Source organism: Corythoichthys intestinalis, chromosome 6 (assembly GCF_030265065.1).
Source record: "Corythoichthys intestinalis isolate RoL2023-P3 chromosome 6, ASM3026506v1, whole genome shotgun sequence".
NCBI classification, from domain to species: Eukaryota; Metazoa; Chordata; class Actinopteri; order Syngnathiformes; family Syngnathidae; genus Corythoichthys; species Corythoichthys intestinalis.
The window spans coordinates 25,187,026-25,207,888 of record NC_080400.1 but is presented as its reverse complement, the minus strand read 5'-3'; the positions used below and the strand labels follow the sequence as shown (position 1 = coordinate 25,207,888).

The window sequence follows — 20,863 nt, the reverse complement described above, 5'->3', positions numbered from 1 at the left end:
CCCATGAAAAGATAAACTTAAATATCTGTAGAAATGCAAGGGGTGTACTCACTTTTGTGATACACTGTAGGTGTGTGATAGGGCACAGTGAGTGCTCAAGCAATGTTAGTGACGTGTATTGGGGAAGCCAGTGTTAGGAAATTTCCCTTGTGAGCATTTACTTTACTGATTATCCATTTTAAATATATTTAAATGAAGTCTGACATACTAGGCGGAGTCGGTAGTGGCACGTCCACCTCGTTGTCAGCTGGTCCCTGTGTCGGTTTGGCGATAGCTGGTGCTGGCAAATGCATGTCTTCTAACAACTTGAGCTATCAAGAGAAAAAGAAATGATCAGCTTCACGCGCACTCGCAAACTTGTCATGTTGTGAGCTTGCCATTTACCTGTGACTCGATGTTGTCTATTCTGACGCTCATGTCCGTGAATGCGGTGCAGTTCATGCACTCTGCAGATAGAAAAAGAATTTGCAGATAAAACATTTACTGTTTTTTTATTATTTTTTTACCCTCTGCTGGTGGCAAAGGCGTCACGACGTCCAGCCAAGACAAACAAGAACAATGCCCTTCATCTGCTCGAAGCCAAGAGTTTATTAGGAATTCATCCTAAAATCATGTCACTCACTTGCTGGATAAATATTATTACATTAGAAGAAGTCCAGCATGCACACCTGCTTGTCTCCTGACTCAGCATGTTTTCAGTCTGTCCGAAAAAACGAAAACTGCTCACTGTGTGTAGCACTTACGCCCACAAAAGTACTCAAAGTGACTGATATTTTTGCCTTTCCACAAGGCAAACAAAATCATATATTTAAAGACATTGTTCAAACAAATGAGGTGTACTTTCCTGGCAAAAGCTTCAGGAATAAGTGTGGCGATGTTTAATTTAATATATAGCCAGCTGTCCAGCTGTCAGGTGATGATTTAAACTAAAATGGGTGTTATTGGTTTGTGCATGTGAGTCATAAACTCATAATTAATACATCCTTCTTGTGTGAAAACTTTCAAATTTACAGTACTTTGCATTAAACACACTAATAACCAAACTACTGTGACATTTCATTTTTTGTAAAATTTTTAGGGCTGTCAAACGATTAAAATTTTTAATTGAGTTAATCACAGCTTAAAAAATAATTAATTGTAATTAATCGCAATTCAAACCATCTATAAAATATGCCATATTTTTCTGTAAATTATTGTTGGAATGGAAAGATAAGACACAAGATGGATATATACATTCAACATACGGTACATAAGTTCTGTATTTGTTTATTATAACAATAAATCAACAAGATGGCATTAACATTATTAACATTCTGTTAAAGCGATCCATGGATAAAGACCTGTAGTTCTTAAAAGATAAATGTTAGTAAAAGTTATAGAAATGTTATATTAAAACCCCTTTTAATGTTTTTGTTTTAATATAATTTGTAAAATTTTCAATCAAAAAATAAATTAGTAGCCCGCCATTGTTGATGTCAGTAATTACACAATGCTCATGGATGCTGAAGCCCATAAAATCAGTCACACCCAAGTGCCAGCAGAGGGAACAAAACTCCAAAAAATACAAGTAACAAGTGGAAATTGCACTGTGCTGTCATTTTAATCTGTTTGAGCGGGGCATGTGCGTTAATTGCGTCAAATATTTTAACGTGATTAATTTAAAAAATGAATTACCGCCAGTTAACGCGATAATTTTGACAGCCCTAAAAATTTTGGATGATCACTTAGCATTTATTAACAAATTTGCTGCCATTGCTGGTGATTATGCTTTAGTGCCATTGACATCCAATCCTTTTAGAACTAGGACGGCTGGAAGCGATTCAACACGAATGAAAAACACCCTATCTCAGTTATGATTTCCTTTGGATTACGTAGCCACAATTAATCGACTAACCGACAATTAATAAATTATCGAACAATTTGACAACAATTTTGATAGTTGATGAATCATTAGAGACTTTGTTGGCCTAAAAATTGTCGAAATATTCTAGTTTTGAGCCTCTTAGATTAAAATATTATTTGTTATTTTTTTTACATTTGTGTTATTATCATCTTATTTGTAAAGCAGTAATTATTGTCGTTTTTATGTATTTTTATTCTTCACTAATTTTCCTTTTTCCAAAAATTTTAAATTTTAATCAGGAACAAAATGAGGGCGGAAGTGACCAGGAGCCAGCCTCCGTGCTGGGACGGGGGTGTACAGCCCCGATGCGGCACTCCGGTGGGAACCTGATAGCCAGCCGTCAGGCCGGCGACTGAGCTTTCTGCGCTGGGCAGGGGGGCACTGGCAGCCGCGCAGGCGAGGCTACCCACGTTGAGTCAAAACAAGCAGGCTCTCAGATGGAGGTGCTCGCCTCGCATCGAGCCCGTCAGATGGGGCTCGAGCTGATGGCTTGGGCCGGCCCAACGAGTGGTGAGCGTGATTCTTGCTTGTTCAAGCTTTTCAAAAATACGCCATTGGTGTAGTCACTTGTCACTCAAACATGTCTGACGAATAGTGAAGTGCAACATTTGTCTCAAAATGATCAAATTAAAATTTAAAAAAAAAAAAAAAAAAAGTGCATTAAAAACTTTTTGCACTTCAAAAAAAGTGAGTTCAAAACCTTTTGGACTTAATCAAAAATAATAATTTCAAATAAAAATAATATTTTTAAAAAATGAAATATTACTTTTAGGGGAGGGCAATTTTATTTTTGCAAATGATTTTTTTTTTTTGGATTGAAAATATTTTTATTTTAATTGAAGCAACTTTTTTTTTTTTTGGTAATGAATGATGTGGACACAAATGTCCTATCTATAATATGGCCCAATACAAAAAAGATCGTTTCAATCAAAGAAAACATTTTCAATGAAAAATTAAGTGGTCAAATGCAAATTTTTTAGTCTTAAATATTTTTGTAATCAAAAACTTTTCCATGATTGAATTTTTTGTTTTGTTTTTGTTTTTGTTTAAAGCAACTTGTTTTTTGATTAAATAATCAAAACACAAATGTTCCAGCCACAATGTGGTCCAAACACAAAACAACATTACTTCAATCAAAAAAGTTGTTTCAATTAAAAAAAAACTTACTTCAATCAAAAATAAAATTAATTCAAAGAATAATAGTTTAAAAATGCTTTTTTTGAGTCTCAAATTAATTTTTGCATTCAAACATTTTTTTTTAATTGAAGTGACTTTTTTTGATAGAAAATATATTAGGGCTGTCAAAATTATCACGTTAACGGGCGGTAATTAATTTTTTTAATTAATCAAGTTAAAATATTTGACGCAATTAACGCACATGCCCCGCTCAAACAGATTAAAATGACAGCAGAGTGTAATGTCCGCTTATTACTTGTTTTTTGGTGTTTGGCGCCCTCTGCTGGCGCTTGGGTCCAACTGATTTTATAGCTTTCAGCAGCATGAGTAAGAGGTGTAATTACTGACATCAACAATGGCGAGCTATTAGTTAATTTTTTTATTGATAATTTTTCAAATTTTAATAGAACGAAAACATTAAGAGGGGTTTTGATATAAAATTTCTATAACTTGTACTAACATTTATCTTTTAAGGACTACAAGTCTTTCTATCCATGGCTCGCTTTAACAGAATGTTAATGCTATCTTGTTGATTTATTGTTATAATAAACTAATACAGTACTCATGTACCGTATGTTAAATATATACTGTATATCCGTCTTGTGTCTTATCTGTCTATTCAAACAATAATTTATAGAAAAATATGGCATATTTTAGAGATGGTTTGAATTGCGATTAATTACGATTAATTAATTTTTAAACTGTAATTAACTCGATTAAAAGTTTTAATCGTTTGACAGCCCTAAAATATATATATTTTGACTGAAGCAACTTTTTTTTTTTTTTTAAATGAAGCAACTATTTTTGATTGAATAATAAAGACATAAATCTACCTCCATAGATCCAGATTTGTTGACATGCATAATAGCGCCAGTTCACAGGAAAACATTCTATTTCTTCAAAATAGGTGCCGTTCTTCAGTCTTTGGCTCAAGTCTGGAATGTCAGCTGTCAGTCCCTCAGATGAGACCCACCCACATTGTGGTCATAGCAGAGAAAGCAAGACCGAGAAACAACTGGTGTTCATAAATAACGCACCAACAAAAATGACCCCAACGGCTGTGCTCTGCCTAAATCGGCGTCTCTGACCGCAGGGTACAAAACGCTAGCTGTGGCTACTGAGGTTTCGCGTCGTCGCTGAAATAGGACTCTGTGTACCCCCAGTTCCCCTGACACATTAATCCACTCCTGTGGTGTGTTGGATGTTCATGGGTGTGGTTTCTCAATGTATCGTTTTGACCTTGTGAAATCCTGTGGAAAGCTGCCACGAGCGGAAGCGACAATCAACAGCTCAAACGACTCGCATTCCTAAGGATTCGTCAACCCAAACGCTGAAGACTGGTCAACTGCCGAGTGAAGCGACGACCCCACGTAGGATGTTTGTTGTGACTGGCTGAGCCAGAGACATTACAAATTATGAATTGATCAAACATTGGTGCGCTTTCAACGAAAAGAACGCCAGAATCATCTATCAAAGAAGATCAAAAAGGAGTGTCTGTTTTGCCTCAGGCTAAGCCGAGTTATCTATCAAAAGAGAAACAAGTGTCTCTGCCTCATCTAAAGTATGATTGATTTCTGCTCTACCGGCCTTTCTTCAGTGCTAATAGGCTAACTTGTCTTGTCCAGAGCCAAGAATCAGCCAGCCATATGTTATAATACCATAAAACATACACACAAAGAGAAAACCCAACTAAATCATTCTAGTGCACATCTCAAACGGAGCAAAAAGCAGTGTTTCCATTTCGTCGGCAGTTGGAATTTAATTATGTCGGTTCAGGAAACCAAACTTCCCTTGTGTTCATGCTGATGTTTACAATAAGACAGCAGCTATAGGATCTTGCTTGGATTCATAATTACACCGAGGAAACACAAGACAGTGCTATTTATCTTGGACTGGACTCAGCTCATGGGAAAATATCCAAATTGTGTCGCTCAGTGAGAAGCCAAATAAACAAAACCAAAAAAAATGATCGGGAACAATTTTCTCCAGACAAGGACAACAAGGCGGCAGATATTTTATCAATGCTGGTATTGTTTTAGCCAATTAGATGTGAGTATCCCAGATTGCCCGCTTTTTTTATTGACCAGGGGCAATGTTCCCTCTAATTTTTCATGTGTCCGAGCAGACACACTAGCTCCCTGAGCACACTGCGGCCACTGTGAGCAACATCAGATGTGTACACGGTGGCCACACACCAGAATCACGCCTGTTCAAAACCTCGGATCATAGCAAGTTACATGGCTTATTGAAAGAAGCAAATTTCATTATTTTACTTTAAATATAATTGATTTGGCCTACTTGAAATGAAAAAGACCAAAATCTTGTTGTTCATGAGATGTGCACTATGTTATACAGTGTTGGGAATAACACCGCTATATAACGGCGTTATTTTTTCAGTAACGGGGTAATCTAACTAAATATTTTTTCCGCCGTTACCATTTCTGACAGTCAAAAGCGGTGCGTTACTTACTTTGAATAAATTGAAGAAACTACCAGCCGTAGCAAGTCTACTCTGCTCTGTTTGTTTGTCATCAAAGACTTGGGGTGCGTTCAGGTTCATGGCAATGAAAATAGTAAACACACATAGCCTACCTTTGCAAGAACGATGGCGTTACCGTTTGATACGGTCATAATGTGCAGGTCACATTAAGGTAACTGATACAAGACTGTGTCTGTCCTTAAAGACAGTACACAAGAGTACATTTATTTAAAAAAAAAAAAAAAAAAAAAAAAAAAACGGAACATGACATTTCAAGTCGTTTTCCAAGTGCTCATTGTACTACAATTTAAGTAATTATGGAATATGTATGTAATATGTAATATGTCTGCCCGAACTGGGATCGAACCCAAGCTGCCACCTTGGCAGAAGTGTGCACAGACAACTAAGCAACCATTTCACACAACTTACCGTTTCAAGTTTAGTTTACTCGGGCATTTTAGTATGGTACACATACTTTATCATGCAAGTCATATGTGCAAGTTAATTCAACTCAGTTAATCAACTTTACAATATTAATGATAAAATTAGTTAGCAATTCTGTGAATTAGTGTTGCAACGATGAATCAATTAACTCGAGTAATTCGATTAGAAAAAAGCTTCGAAACAAATTTTGCTGCTTAGACTACTTGTTTAATTAGAGTGGCGTTGTAATGGTTTGTTTTGAAAGTGTTTGCATGTAGTTTTATTGATTTGGGTGGATACACCACTCTCTAGTGGCAACAGTGAATATGACGTAACTCATTTAACATGGCTGAAACCAGCTACTCCCTGTTAAGACCAACATAAGGTAAGTTTTTGTTTGAGTTAATATGTTTTTTAAATGCATTCGTAATTTAGTACAAGGTATATTTAGCCATTTTTTGCGGGAATATGTGTTTGAACGATTTGTCAAGAGCATTGTAAAAAAAAAAAAAAAAAAAAGTTAGCATTTTATAGCATTTAAGCTAGCGGACATTTCCTATGCAAGTTAGCCTGTTGTTCTTTTGTTGTACTTAGATCCTCATTTATCACTTTTTTTTATACCGTTTGAGGCTAAGCTCAGGTATTTTAATTTATTTTTAACTGAAAATGAAATTCTGCATAGTTTGAAGAAACACTCGGGAATTTTATTGTGAACTTGCATTTAATGCTTTTTTGAAAGTGCAATCTCAGCCAGCCTTTGTTTCACATCTCCTGAAATGTATTCTGCAATGCATCAAATGTTCCTAATTCGATTATTTGATCAAACTAGTTGGTAGATTAATCGACTGCTAAAATAATCGTTAGCTGCTGCCCTACTGTGAATAACAAGCTACTTAAAAGAACTGAAGAACTTGACTTAAAATCTTTAGTTAGCATAGCCAATAGGAAGCTGTATTTTTTTAGGACTGTATTTCTTCAGAGACTTAAAATTCAAACTGATTTGATGAATCATCTGTGCCACTAGGTTGGAATCTCCAGTGAAATGGGACAGCGCTGGTGTTGCGGATTCAATATTTTCTCATTCAGACCTGAATATAGATCCGAGAACCACAGACAGCCTCCAAGAAGACAGGCTTCATCCCACACTGGCCAAACCGCTGAGTTGCCAACTATTGCTTGGCATGGAGAACAACACACATTCAGGCTGAAACACACCTACACACATCCTGACAAACACAAATCACGGTCTCACAAACTCTTTTAGTCACACACCCATTTTCACCACAATATGAGGGAGTTGAAAGGACTATATCTGAAAACCAAGATGCCTGGAAGTCCACACTGGCAGCAGTCCGCATCACCACCATGATACCACTTGACAGGTCATACACCATTTCAATAAAAGGAGACTTCACAAAAACATTGAAAGAGACATGATGCAATGACAAATTAACACCAGTGCCAATCTCATCATCTGGAAACAGGCCCCCAACCTTTCAAGCGTTCAACCACAGAAGGAGATTGATGGCTCTGATGGCACTGACGTGCACTCATCAGCTTTAAATGACACAAACGTGTACTATTCTGCGGGGGAGCGGCCGCTATTACAGAACGGAATTACAGACCAGCTTTTTGTGGTTGCATTGATATTTTACGGTGTCTTCTGAAAGGGTGGAGAGACATAAGAGTGATGAGTGGCACACTGCAACTTGAAGGACAATTTGGTTACAAATTCTGCTTTCAACTACACAGTACCAGCTAGGTTTTGGGATGGTCTGTGTTTTCACCTCACTGAAAAATAAAAAAATTAAGTCAGAACGAGACAAACAACGAAAAAAGATTAGCTTATGGGGTTCAAAGTCAACACTATAGGTGTCTTCAAACTTCTTTTTTTTTGCCCTGATTACTGGTGATAAGCTTCTGTGGTAAAATTCACCTGTGGATTTTAGGGATTACATTTTGGTCATTCCAGAAATTAGGGTATTTTACATTTCACACACACCCCATCAAATTTTAAATAATCCACATATAAAACACAAAAACGTGGATTTTCTGGATAAATTAGCTTGTCCTTGAACTAAACCTAAGGAAAATACCTTTTATATAAGGAAAGAATGATTGAAAATACATATGGCGGAAAAAAACTTCCGTTCTGAGACCCCCAATTTAGCCAACTTTCAAAATTATCCGATATGCACGTGTGATACATCATTGTAAAGCTTAAAATCTCAATTATCTGGGGGAGGAAAATTTTTGAACAGGAGGGCATTTACATTTTTTTGGTTTTTTTTTAACAGCAAAACCCTATCTGGAGGTGAGAGCACACGAGAGCAGAATTACAGACGCCATGACTTTAACGAGATATTATCGCATACTTACCTTATTTCGATCCAGAAACTCCATGTAGCATGTATCACTGAGTGTCAAGACACAGCTGTGAATGGACAGCTGGATTTTTTGGGGATTTTATGGGTGAAACATGGTAATATAACAAGGGTCGCGATGCAGATATCGCAGACATCAAGGAGTGGTCCAGATTTTCTTTTCATATATTTACCTTTGTAAAAGTTTTTTTCCAATTCTTTGTTTGGATCGATTATTTAGCATCTAACATATCGGAAAAACTGCGACAGAAACTAAAAAAAAATATATACAATTAAGCGATAGTTATGAGGTAAATACTTTTTTACAGACGCCATTTTTTTCATTGTGACATAATTTAGTTTATAATATGCGAGTAAATTTTTTTAAAGTCGTTTTTTTTTCAAACGAAATATTAGACATCAATTAATGATTCAAATCTAAAAATGACAGACATTTTGAATAATAAATATTAATTATCTTCAATTTATGGCTGGGTTGAAACAAAAGCGGTTGCGCGACGTCTGTAAACAAGGGTTTCTAGGGTAAAACGGGCAAATTAAAAATAGTTCGGGGGCTTAATGCGCCATGAATCTGCTATGCCAGCATATAGACATATTGTTCTATCAAACACAACAGTTGTTTTGGCTTAAAATACAGCAGTTTCTTTTAAAGAGGAGTGCAAGAGCAGAAACTACTTTTTCAGTCTTGTCTGTGTTTTTTGCCATATATTTTTAAATACTGAATAAATCTGGAATACCCTCATAAAATGGCATTTTTCTCCACCTAATGACCAAATTGAATCTCAAATAAAATTTAATTTAGATTTCTTCTTTGGGTATTATTCAAATCATTGCTGTCTCTTGTAACCGCTAGCATTTGTATCGTAGAAGGAGGAAGCAGCGCATCACGATGCACTGGATTTTACATTATTAGATGGTTTTCAAAAACAATGAGTGGAGCAAATTTATGTTCCCCATTTTATTTTTCATATTGTTATAAAATATCAGAAATGAATGTCTCGCTCTATTTCATGCAACCCATACGCATATAATCAGAATAATTACAGTAGCACTTGGTAGCTTTTCAGTTTTGGTCCATTTTAGCTATGCCGGTGGACAAAAGCGGTAGCGTTTTGCCTTAAGGAAGACTGAGTTTCCCATGAGGACCAGCGCACACCCGAACAGTGTCGTAAAATCATCAATCAATCAAAAATCAATCTACCGGTCGCCTGCTGGTGGATTAAGCAACATTTCTGTTTCCAGTGGCTGTGTGAAGGACGAATAGAAATAAGGTAATGAATCTAGTTGTGGCTAAACAATAGCATATGACAGTTAGCAACAGTGAGGCTTAGTGTGGCTAATCACCCCACCCAAACTCGTCAGCGCTGACGATTTCGGTTGGGGGGTCATGCCAGCGAGTAAAAGCCGGGCCAATGTTTATTCTGTATATCCTGTTAGTCTCTCTTATTTTCCTCCTCTGACAAAACTTTTTGTCTCTTTTGTTACTGCCATCTTTGCAGCATTCACACGAAAGCATTAGCATCGACTTCAGTCTTTATAATGATAGGGGAAAGGGGGAAGTGACGTATGCCGTAAAGCATTTTTTGTCTGACAGGGTTCCTGCCACCGTCCTCAAATTTAATTAGTGCCGGTGAAACCGATACAGACCCCCTCATGATATAAAAGAGGTGTCATTCAACTAGTTGTCAGTCGACATAGTGTGGGGCAAATAAGTCTTTAGTCAACCACTAATTGTGCAAGTTCTTCCACTTGAAAATATTAGAGAGGCCTGTAATCGTCAACATGGGTAAATCTCAACCATGAGAGACAGAATGTGGAAAAAAACCCAGAAAATCACATTGTTTGATTTTTAAAGAATTTATTTGCAAATCATGGTGGAAAATAAGTATTTAGTCAATAGCAAAAGTTCATCTCAATATTTTGTCATGTACCCTTTGTTGGCAATAATGAAGGCTAAACATTTTCTGTAACTCTTCACAAGCTTTTCATACACTGTTGCTGGTATTTTGGCCCATTCCTCCATGCAGATCTCCTCTAGAGCAGTGATGTTTTGGGGCTGTCGTTGGGCAACACAGACTTTCAACTCCCTCCACAGATTTTCTATGGGGTTGAGATCTGGAGACTGGCTAGGCCAGTCCGGGACCTTGAAATGCTTCTTACGAAGCCACTCCTTTGTTGCCCTGGCTGTGTGTTTGGGATCATTGTCATGCTGAAAGACCCAGCCACGTCTCATCTTCAATGCCCTTGCTGATGGAAGGAGATTTTCACTCAAAATCTCTTGATACATGCCCCCATTCATTCTTTCCTTTACCCAGATCAGTCGTCCTGGTCCCTTTGCAGAAAAACAGCCCCAAAGCATGATGTTTCCACCCCCATGCTTCACAGTGGGTATTGTGTTCTTCGGACGCAATTCAGTATTCTTTCTCTTCCAAACACGAGAACCTGTTTTTCACCCAAAAAGTTCTGTTTTGGTTTCATCTGACAATAACACATTCTCCCAGTCCTCTTCTGGATCATCCAAATGCTCTCTAGCGAACCGCAGACGGGCCTGGACGTGTACTGGCTTCAGCAGGGGGACACGTCTGGCAGTGCAGGATTTGCGTCCCTGGCGGCGCAATGTGTTACTGATAGTAGCCTCTGTTACACTGGTCCCAGCTCTCTGCAGGTCATTCACTAGGTCCCCCCGTGTCGTTCTGGGATTTTTGCTCAGCGTTCTTGTTATCATTTTGACGCCACGGGGTGAGATCTTGCATGGAGCCCCAGATCGAGGGAGATTATCAGTGGTCTTGTATGTCTTCCATTTTCTAATAATTGCTCCCACAGTTGATTTCTTTACACCAAGCATTTTACCTATTGCAGATTCAGTCTTCCCAGCCTGGTGCAGGTCTACAATTTTGTCTCAGGTGTCCTTCGACAGCTCTTTGGTCTTGGCCAGAGTGGAGTTTGGTGTGTGACTGACTGAAGTTGTGGACAGGTGTCTTTTATACCGATAATGAGTTAAAACAGTCGCCATTAATACAGGTAACGAGTGGAGCCTCATTAGACCTGGTTAGACCTCGTTACAAGAAGTTAGACCTCTTTGACAGCCAGAAATCTGGCTTGTTTGTAGGTGACCAAATACTTATGTTCCACTCTAATTTGGATTTTTTTTTTTTTTTTTTTTTTTTTTTTTTAAATCAAACAATGTCATTTTCTGTTTTTTTCCCCCCACATTCTGTCTCTCATGGTTGAGGTTTACCCATATTGACAATTACAGGCCTCTCTAATCTTTTCAAGTAGGAGAACTTGCACAATTGGTGGTTGACTAAATACTTATTTGCCCCACTGACTAAAAATCGGAATTGCGCATGAAGACCTACCGTCTTAATCTGGCCTTACTGAGGCCCACGGTTTAATATTTTGCAACCTCCTATTTTACATCAAAGGGTTGTATTAGTGTGACCCGCAAATACTGTATCAGTGCAATTTTAAAATGAGTCGTTCGCACTTCCAACTAAAAATTGTCCGCTTGTCTCTCCATGGGGGGGACAAAGTCAACTCGGGTATTTAGCCCCCTCTTTCTGAGATGATATCTATATAAGATACTTGAAATCTGATATTTGACCCACTGTATCATCACATCATGTTTTGAAAATATTTTATAAAGGTTGAAAAGTTATCTAGTTTTGCTTTAAGAATTTAAATTTATTTAAATAATTTTCTTTAAATAAGTTTGTCTTTTTGATCAGCAGTAACAGTTAGCTTCTACTCCTGAAGAAAAAAGCTAACATTTGAACAGATTTGCAATTCTGTTATTGTGATTCTAACAAATATTGTATACACCAAATGAATCAGGACATAAAAATTCTACCATTGTTCTTTAAGTTGAGGTAAACTAGCCGTTTATTACCTTGATGAATATGGAGCAGAAACTCCAGCGAAATAAGCGAAAGCTTGTTTTTCAGGAAATTTGAAACCAAAATATCCTCAAATTCTGGAATAACGCTATTCTATGCCACAAAAAATGAAAGACCGGATGGTATGGAAAACCCTGATGCAAAATGAAAACAGACGAACAACTTCCAAACTTTGAAGCAGCAGTTTTGCAAAGCAGGTTGGAAGCAGCCAACAATTCCCTTGCATATTCACAAGCAAAGTTCCAGCCTGTTTTGACTACAAAAAAAATAACTCAAGATAACGCTTTATGGACACATATGGCTCTTATCATACTCATTGAATTTTCCAAGAATCTTTTTGGTGTAACTTATCCTGCTTAACTCAAGTAGATGCAGACTAAAGGAGGAACAAAAGGAAAACCGTCATTAGGTGCTAGAAGGACCAAATGAGAATTTGGTGAAAGAAATGGAAAACACAGAAGAAGCATGGTGGAGAACATCATCTATCAGGCACATGAGAAGACTAAAGGTTACCATGTGACCTTTATGTGAGCACCACCTGAGATGGAATAGAGACGTCATTCATATCCTCGCATTGTCGAAGTTGCAGATGTGGGATGTGCATCTGTTTTATCGCTTTACCGTAACGAGCGGTGAGAAGGTTATCGAATGGACATAGGAACTTCGATACAGTATGTGAAAAGCAGTAAGGAAATTGCAATGCTCTTCCTAAATCTATAGGTCAAGAATTGGCAAAAGAATCCATTCCAGACTTAAATTTTTCAGTCTCCTCAAAGGAGGAGTGATGTGACACTGATAATTGGTTAAGTCTCATCACCTCACTATTGGGAACGACTGCCGAGGTCTGTTAGTCCTTACAAATGATCCATAGTCTCTATGGAATACTTGGGACAAAACAACTAGGACAAAGCCAAAGCTCTAAACATCACATGATTCATTTAATTCACATTTAACACATTCTATGATGCTTCTCAAAGTCTAAATTCAAATATGTTTTTTTTTAAAAGCTACTGGCAGTTAAAATACCTTAGAATAGTAGGCCAAAAGGTTCAGAAGAAATCGGAGGATTTAGTTTTTTTGTACATTTTACACAACAGTTTGAGCATTAACACCCCATTTAAGACAAAAGATAATAATAATAAATGAAATGGTAATATGTATGGTAATGTGTAAAGTATGAGTTTAATGGCAATACACTAGAGTACGGGTCTCAAACTTGCAGCCCCAAGACTAAGACTAGGTTGATACCACAAGTCGTAATGCACAAATCCGATTTTTTCATGTTTTTCCAACTCGAGTGTGGCATTAACCTGACTGTCTGAACAAGAGAAGTCGCATAGAAGTGGACGATTTCCAATCCGGTCTAGGTCACTTTTGTTTATGGTTTTAAATCCGATTTGGGCCACATTTTTCTAAATGTGGCGGCGGTCTGTACTTTCAAGCAGTAGTGGTTTTGTACTGGCCCCAACTTTAATTTGAATGGCCCATGAAGTGCGCCTGTTCCAATTTTAGCACAAAGCATGGCAATCGGTGAATAATTCTTTTCTGAAGTGAGCGAGAATACAATCATTTTATTTCTAGGGTATGTTAAATATTAATGCTGCTTTTTGTATTTAAAATGGCTTCTCAAAAAAGTGATTAAAATTATTGTTCCATCTATTGTATCCTTACTTACACACTGTATGATCAAATACAAATTACCGTATTGGCCCGAATATAAGACGGCCCTGATTATAAGACGACCCCCTCTTTTTCAAGACTCAAGTTTGAAAAAAAGACTTTTTGAACACCAAATTAATTTTTATACAGAAAATAATTACAGTACATCTGAAACAAATGATTGTAAAAATATATATTTGAGAGAAAAAGCATGTTATTTTGCTTATTCAACATTTAAATATGTAAACTAAAGTGCAATCACATTCGTAAATGAATGGCTTCTGGTTTTTGAAATGTAAATAAACCAATCTATTGTGATAAAACTACAAAATTGCAATAACTGCATTAACCATCAAAGTGAAGTCTAACTGTAACTGCAGTCTTGAAACAAATCTGAATAAGGAAAAACATTGCAATAAAATAATGCAAACTGGTCAAACTTGAGAGTAGCTGAGATCTGTCATGACAGAACATCGCTTTAATGATATCTGGCGCCATCTAGTGTCGTGAATGGGGAGAGTAGCTGAGATCTGTCATGACAGAACATCCCTTCAATGATATCTGGCGCTATCTAGCGTCGTGAATGGGTATAATGTCTAGACCGCGAGTACAAGGCGACCCCCTCTTTTTCAGTCTTATTTCAATGCAAAAAACACCGTCTTATTATATTCGGGCCAATACAGTATTACAAACTTTAGTGGTTCTGGTTGTACTGGTTTTACCGCCACATGCAGGATAATTTGTGTAATGTCTTGTTGACCAAAACAAACACTGAACAAAGATGGCAGCAACCCTTGGCCAATGAGGGTTACATGTTGCTCCGTCTTGGCACCTGTTTCAGAAATATCCTAGAACCGCCACTGCTCTCAAGTCTCCTAAATCGGAATTAATGCAACAATTACGTCAGCAAACAGTGGGAGAGGACGTCAGCGATGGAGCTGTCCATTATTGTTAGCGCCTAGCTTGAACTCTGCTTTTAGGCAGGAAAGAGGATAAGCCTGAGAATGCCATTCTCTGCCATCCTTTTTTTACCTTATTTTTTCTACGCCGTACTCAATAATGTAGGACCAGCATTTGTTTTGATAGTTTTGCGCATGCGGGTCAGTTTGCTCAGCACGTGCTGGATGCGAGTTTAGTGTACATGCATAATACTTGAACGGGCTCAATGGAAAAAGGCAGATACAGTGGGGCAAATAAATATTTAGTCAACCACCAATTGTGAAAGAGTTCCTACTTGAAAAGATTAGAGAGGCCTGTAATTGTCAACATGGGTAAACCTCAACCATGAGAGACGGAATGTGAAAAAAAAAAAAACAGAAAATCACATTGTTTGATTTTTAAAGAATTTATTTCCAAATTAGAGTGGAAAATAAGTATTTGGTCACCTTCAAACAAGCAAGATTTCTGGCTGTCAAAGAGGTCTAACTTCTTGTAATGAGGTCTAATGAGGCTCCACTCGTTACCTGTATTAATGGCACCTGTTTTAACTCATTATCGGTATAAAAGACACTTGTCCACAACCTCAGTCAGTCACACTCCAAACTCCACTATGGCCAAGACCAAAGAGCTGTCGAAGGACACCAGAGACAAAATTGTAGACCTGCACCGGGCTGGGAAGACTGAATCTGCAATAGGTAAAACGCTTGGTGTAAAGAAATCAACTGTGGGAGCAATTATTAGAAAATGGAAGACATACAAGACCACTGATAATCTCCCTCGATCTGGGGCTCCACGCAAAATCTCACCCCCTGGCGTCAAAATGATAACAAGAACGGCGAGCAAAAATTTCCAGAACCACACGGGGGGACCTAGTGAGTGACCTACAGAGAGCTGGGACCACAGTAACAAAGGCTACTATCAGTAACGCAATGCGCCGCCAGTGACTCAAATCCTGCACTGCCAGACGTGTCCCCCTGCTGAAGAAAGTACACGTCCAGGCCTGTCTGCGGTTCACTAGAGAGCATTTGGATGATCCAGAAGAGGACTGGGAGAATGTGTTATGGTCAGATGAAATCAAAATAAAACTTTTTGGTAGAAACGCAGGTTCTCGTGTTTGGAGGAGAAAGAATACTGAATTGCATCTGAAGAACACCATACCCACTGTGAAGCATGGGGGTGGAAACATTATGCTTTGGGGCTGTTTTTCTGCAAAGGGACCAGGATGACTGATCTGTGTAAAGGAAAGAATGAATGGGGCCATGTATTGAAATATTTTGAGTGAAAATCTCCTTCCATCAACAAGGGCATTGAAGATGAGACATGGCTGGGTCTTTCAGCATGACAATGATCCCAAACACACAGCCAGGGCAACAAAGGAGTGGCTTCGTAAGAAGCATTTCAAGTTCCTGGAGTAGCCTAGCCAGTCTCCAGATCTCAGCCCCAAAGAAAATCTGTGGAGGGAGTTAAAAGTCGTGTTGCCCAACGACAGCCCCAAAACATCACTGCTCTAGAGGAGATCTGCATGGAGGAATGGGTCAAAATACCAGCAACAGTGTATGAAAAGCTTGTGAAGAGTTACAGAAAACGGTTTGCCTCCGTTATTGCCAACAAAGGGTACATAACAAAGTATTGAGATGATTTTTTTGGTATTGACCAAATACTTATTTTCCACCATGATTTGCAAATAAATTCTTTAAAAATCAAACAATGTGATTTTCTGTTTTTTTTCCACCTTCTGTCTCTTATGGTTGAGTTTTACCAATGTTGACAATTACAGGCCTCTCTAATATTTTCGAGTGGGAGAACTTGCACAATTAGTGGTTGACTAAATACTTATTTGACGAAAAATCGGAATTGTGCATTAAGACCTACCGTCTTAATCTGGCCTAATTGAGCCCCACAGTTTAATATTTCACAACCCCCTATTTCACATCAAAGGGTTGTATTAGTGTGACCCGCAAATATCAGTGCAATTTTAATATGAGTCGTTCTCACTTCCAACTAAAAATTGTCCGCTTGTTTCGCCATGGGGGGGTCAAAGTCAACTCGGGTATTTGGCCCCCTCCTTCTGAGATGATATCAAAGCTGTCAAGAGTATTTTCGTAGGTTACAGATGGAGCCCTCACTCATAATCACAAGATTTAAGAATGTTTTTGTTACTCAAAGACATATCTGACTTAAGAGATTGCGTTAAAAAGTAAAATCATCGCTTGTTCTTTGTGATTGACACATTTGTCATTCAGGAAACATTGACAAATCTGTAACTTAGGTTACAGATGGAGGCCTCACTCGTCATCACAAGATTTAAGAATGTTTTTGTTACTGAAAGACATACCTGACTTAAGAGGAAACATTGACATTTCCAACTAAGAAACATGAATCAAACCATTTTAACACGTTTTATGTAATAAAAGAAAAGGAGTTAACATTGCCAACACAGTGAATTGTATATGGTGCAAAACCAGGGATTTATCAAAAAATTTTGAAGGAAAAAAAAAAAGGAACATCCCAAAGCAAGCCTTCTCAAAGTGCTGTTTTGTTTTTGTTTTTTTTACATTTCTGGGGGTGACTTGGACCTCTGAAGTGCAGCCAGAATCCCATCAAACCAGAACCAGAGATGATGTCATCTTCATTGGACAAGACGATCGATCTGATAAAACTGCTGGCTCTCGGCCTAAACATGGTGGATATCTGCTTTCTACACAGACTGAAGTCCAGTCTCGTTTTAAAACATGAAGAATACTCTACAGTTTACATGAAGGGGATACAAAAAGTCTACACGCTCCTGTCCAAATTCCAGGTTTTTATGATATAAAACCTCCATAAACATGTCCTCTTCTCCTTTACTATTCCAGACTATGAAATTGTCAATGACATCAACCTCTTTTTTAAAAGGTATACTTAAAATTCAACATGGTGTTCCAACCGTCCATATGGCGACAATTTCCCTTGCACTCTTATGGCAATTTAGAGTGTGTAAATCAGTTTAGTCAGGCCTTAAACAAACAGCCATAATACTTCTTCACACTCTCGCGACCGCTTTGGTCTCAAGTGAACCATAATCGCTGGTATTACAGAACCAGCGGATATAGCTATGTGTTAATCTTTGTGTGAAATTTTATCCAGCCCAATGTAAATAATCGTTTCCAACAGCTTTGTAATAAAAGCGTCTCTTGATTCCATTAGCTAATGGGTGCTTTCTTAAGCTAGAGAAAATCTTGGCTTTCCAAGTGCAATAATGTGTGTTTTATCATTCACTTCCACTTGACAAATGGATTGGATGTCTACCGTCATCAATGGCAGCCAATTAGTTACATTTCTTAGCGGCGTTCGGGGTGTATTTTTCAAAAAAAAAATCAAAACAGTTCGACTTTCGGGGTATATTTGTCTGCGTGGTTTTGAAGGCACTGCACACAAAGTACTCTATACACACGCTCATAGTTGTGGAAAACCACCAGACAGGTCCACACTTTCTAGGTCTTTAGTAGGCACACCATTTGTGGTCTATGGTATCCAAGAACAGCAGTGACCTTCACTGAAAATGTGCTACCACTATTCATTTTATTGCTCTGCTGGACATTCCACTCGGTTTTTCATTCATTCATTCAAATCCTATAAAATCAATGTTTAACAGAGCAGCGTGATATTGCGTCAGTCCATATGCAGTGTGAGTATAGAGGAAGCACTTTTATGTATATGTTCTTGAAGTTAATCCAAAACAGACTTAATTGAAACCAGCGGTCATATCAAAGAGACTACTTGAACAGTAGCACAATTAGCCCGCTACTCATTATCGCACAACAAATGAAGCTCAAAAAATCGGATGTAGCCTTGAGACACTCTTAAACCCAAACTGTGTTTTTCCTGCATTGTATTTTTTTTTTTAATTGAGGAGAGGATATGAGTACTCTCACCTTCACGACACTCCTTGCCAACGAACCCAGGGCAGCATCTCCACTCCAGTGAAGTCACCTGTTTATACGAGACCACGAATGTTGGTCTGAGGACAGTCCTGTAACTGATTTAAAAACAAGCACACACAACTATTATGACAAGTGAAGTTTGTCTAATTTCAGGAGAGTAAAGATAAAACTTTGACATAAGGGGGAACACAATGTCAAAGTGAGATTAACGCACACTAAAGACTTGATAACTTTACAAACAGGAAATAATCCGTGTAGCAATCAATCAATTTTCACTTTTTAGTAAAAATACGAAATTAATCGGAAAACATAGCATTTTTAGTATTGTGTAAAGTGAAATACAGTGATCCCTCACTACTTCGCGTTTCAAACTTTGCGCACTCATTTCATCGCGGATTTGTTTTCCAATTAAAATATAAAATAAATAAATACAGCTGAGCTGCACTGATCCAATCGTAGTCTCATTCTCCATCTTGCTGCTTTTTTTGGTCAGGCAGTGGACTAGTGTTGCTTATTAAAGTTAACGATGATTGACGGACGTTAAGGTTTGATCTTGCCAGAGACGCTTGGAAGCCAAAACTTCAAAGCGCCGCATACGTCAATCATTGTTTAGCTTGTTCAACATTTGCCGTGGCAACTCATTGTGTGTAAGTGAGCAGTTTGAGCGGATTTGAGTGGAATCACTCAATACTGTAAAGCATTTTATAGAGACAAGCATTTTTTTAAACGTTATTCTTGTTTGAAAATAATTCAGTGGGACAGTAACATGTTTACAGTTTATTATAAGTATTACATTTGAAGTGCTTAAAAAACATTTATTAATATATATATATATATATATATATATACATATACATGGCGGAAAACAGACAAGACTGAAAAAGCAGTTTCTGCTCTTGCACTCCTCTTTAAAATAAACTGCTGTATTTTAAGCCAAAACAACTGTTGTGTTTGATAGAACAATATGTCTATATGCTGTCATAGCAGATTCATGGCGCATTAAGCCCCCAAACTATTTTTATTTTGTCCGTTTTACTCTGGAAACCCCCGTTTACAGACGTCGCCCAGCCGCTTTTGTTTCAACCCAGCCATAAAACGAAGGTAATTAAATATATTTTCTTATTCAAAATGTCTGTCATTTTTAGCTTAGAATCATTAATTGATGTCTCATATTTCGTTAAAAACACAAAAACGACTTTAAAAAATTATTCACTAGCATATTTTAAACTTTTAAACAAATGACGTCACAATGAAAAAAATGGTGTCTGTAAAAAAGTCACGGACATCTACCTCATAACTATCGCTTAATTGTATTTTTTTTTTTTTTTTTTTTGTTACTGTCGCATTTTCTCCGATAAGTTAGATGATATATAATCGATCCAAACAAAGAAAAATTGAAAAAAAAAAAAAACGCCTAAAAGGGTAAAGATATGAAAAAGAAAATCTCGACCACTCCTTGATGTCTGCGATTTCTGCATCTCGAACCTTGTTCTGTTACCATGTTTCACCCATAAAATCCCCCAAAAATCCAGCTGTGGCCATTCACAGCTGTGTCTTTACACTCAGTGATACGTGCTACATGGAGATTTTGGATCGAAATAAGGTAAGTACACGATAATATCTCGTTAAAGTCATGGCGTCTGTAATTCTGCTCTCGCGTGCTCTCACCTCCAGATAGGGTTTTGCTGTCTGTTGCTGTGTTTTTTTTTTTTTTTAAAAAAAGGTTTTTTTTTAAAAAAAAAAAAAAAAAAAAAAAAGCTCTACTGTTCAAAATGTTTCTTCCCCCAGAAAATTAATGTTTTAAGCTTTCCAATGATGTATCACACATGCATATCGGACAATTTTTAAATTTGGCAAATTGGGGGTCTCAGAGCGGAAGTCACCAGAGTGTTTTCCACCATATACATAAATAAAAGTTTTTTTTTATTATTATACCGTACTTATACCGTACTTTTCTTATTATACCGTACTTTGGGGGGGAAAGTGGTTCTGGTGCCCATTAACCGCGAAAAACGAGGGATCACTGCAACCCAAAATTACTTTGATTTTCAATTTTCAATTTGATGCTCAGATTTTTTAAA

At 37.6% G+C, this 20,863-nt stretch overlaps 1 protein-coding gene across 1 annotated transcript in view; it reads right to left on the bottom strand.

Annotated features, from left to right (window-relative positions):
• Nucleotides 1-20,863, bottom strand: part of LOC130917735 (collagen alpha-1(XXVI) chain) — a 54,856-nt gene that overhangs the window by 29,094 nt on the left and 4,899 nt on the right. The window contains exons 3-5 of the mRNA XM_057839396.1: nt 18,774-18,877; nt 385-446; nt 209-311 (exon numbers count right to left, since the gene is read on the bottom strand). Of these exons, the coding sequence (XP_057695379.1) occupies nt 209-311; nt 385-446; nt 18,774-18,877 (269 nt within the window). The remainder of the gene's footprint in view (nt 1-208; nt 312-384; nt 447-18,773; nt 18,878-20,863) is intronic.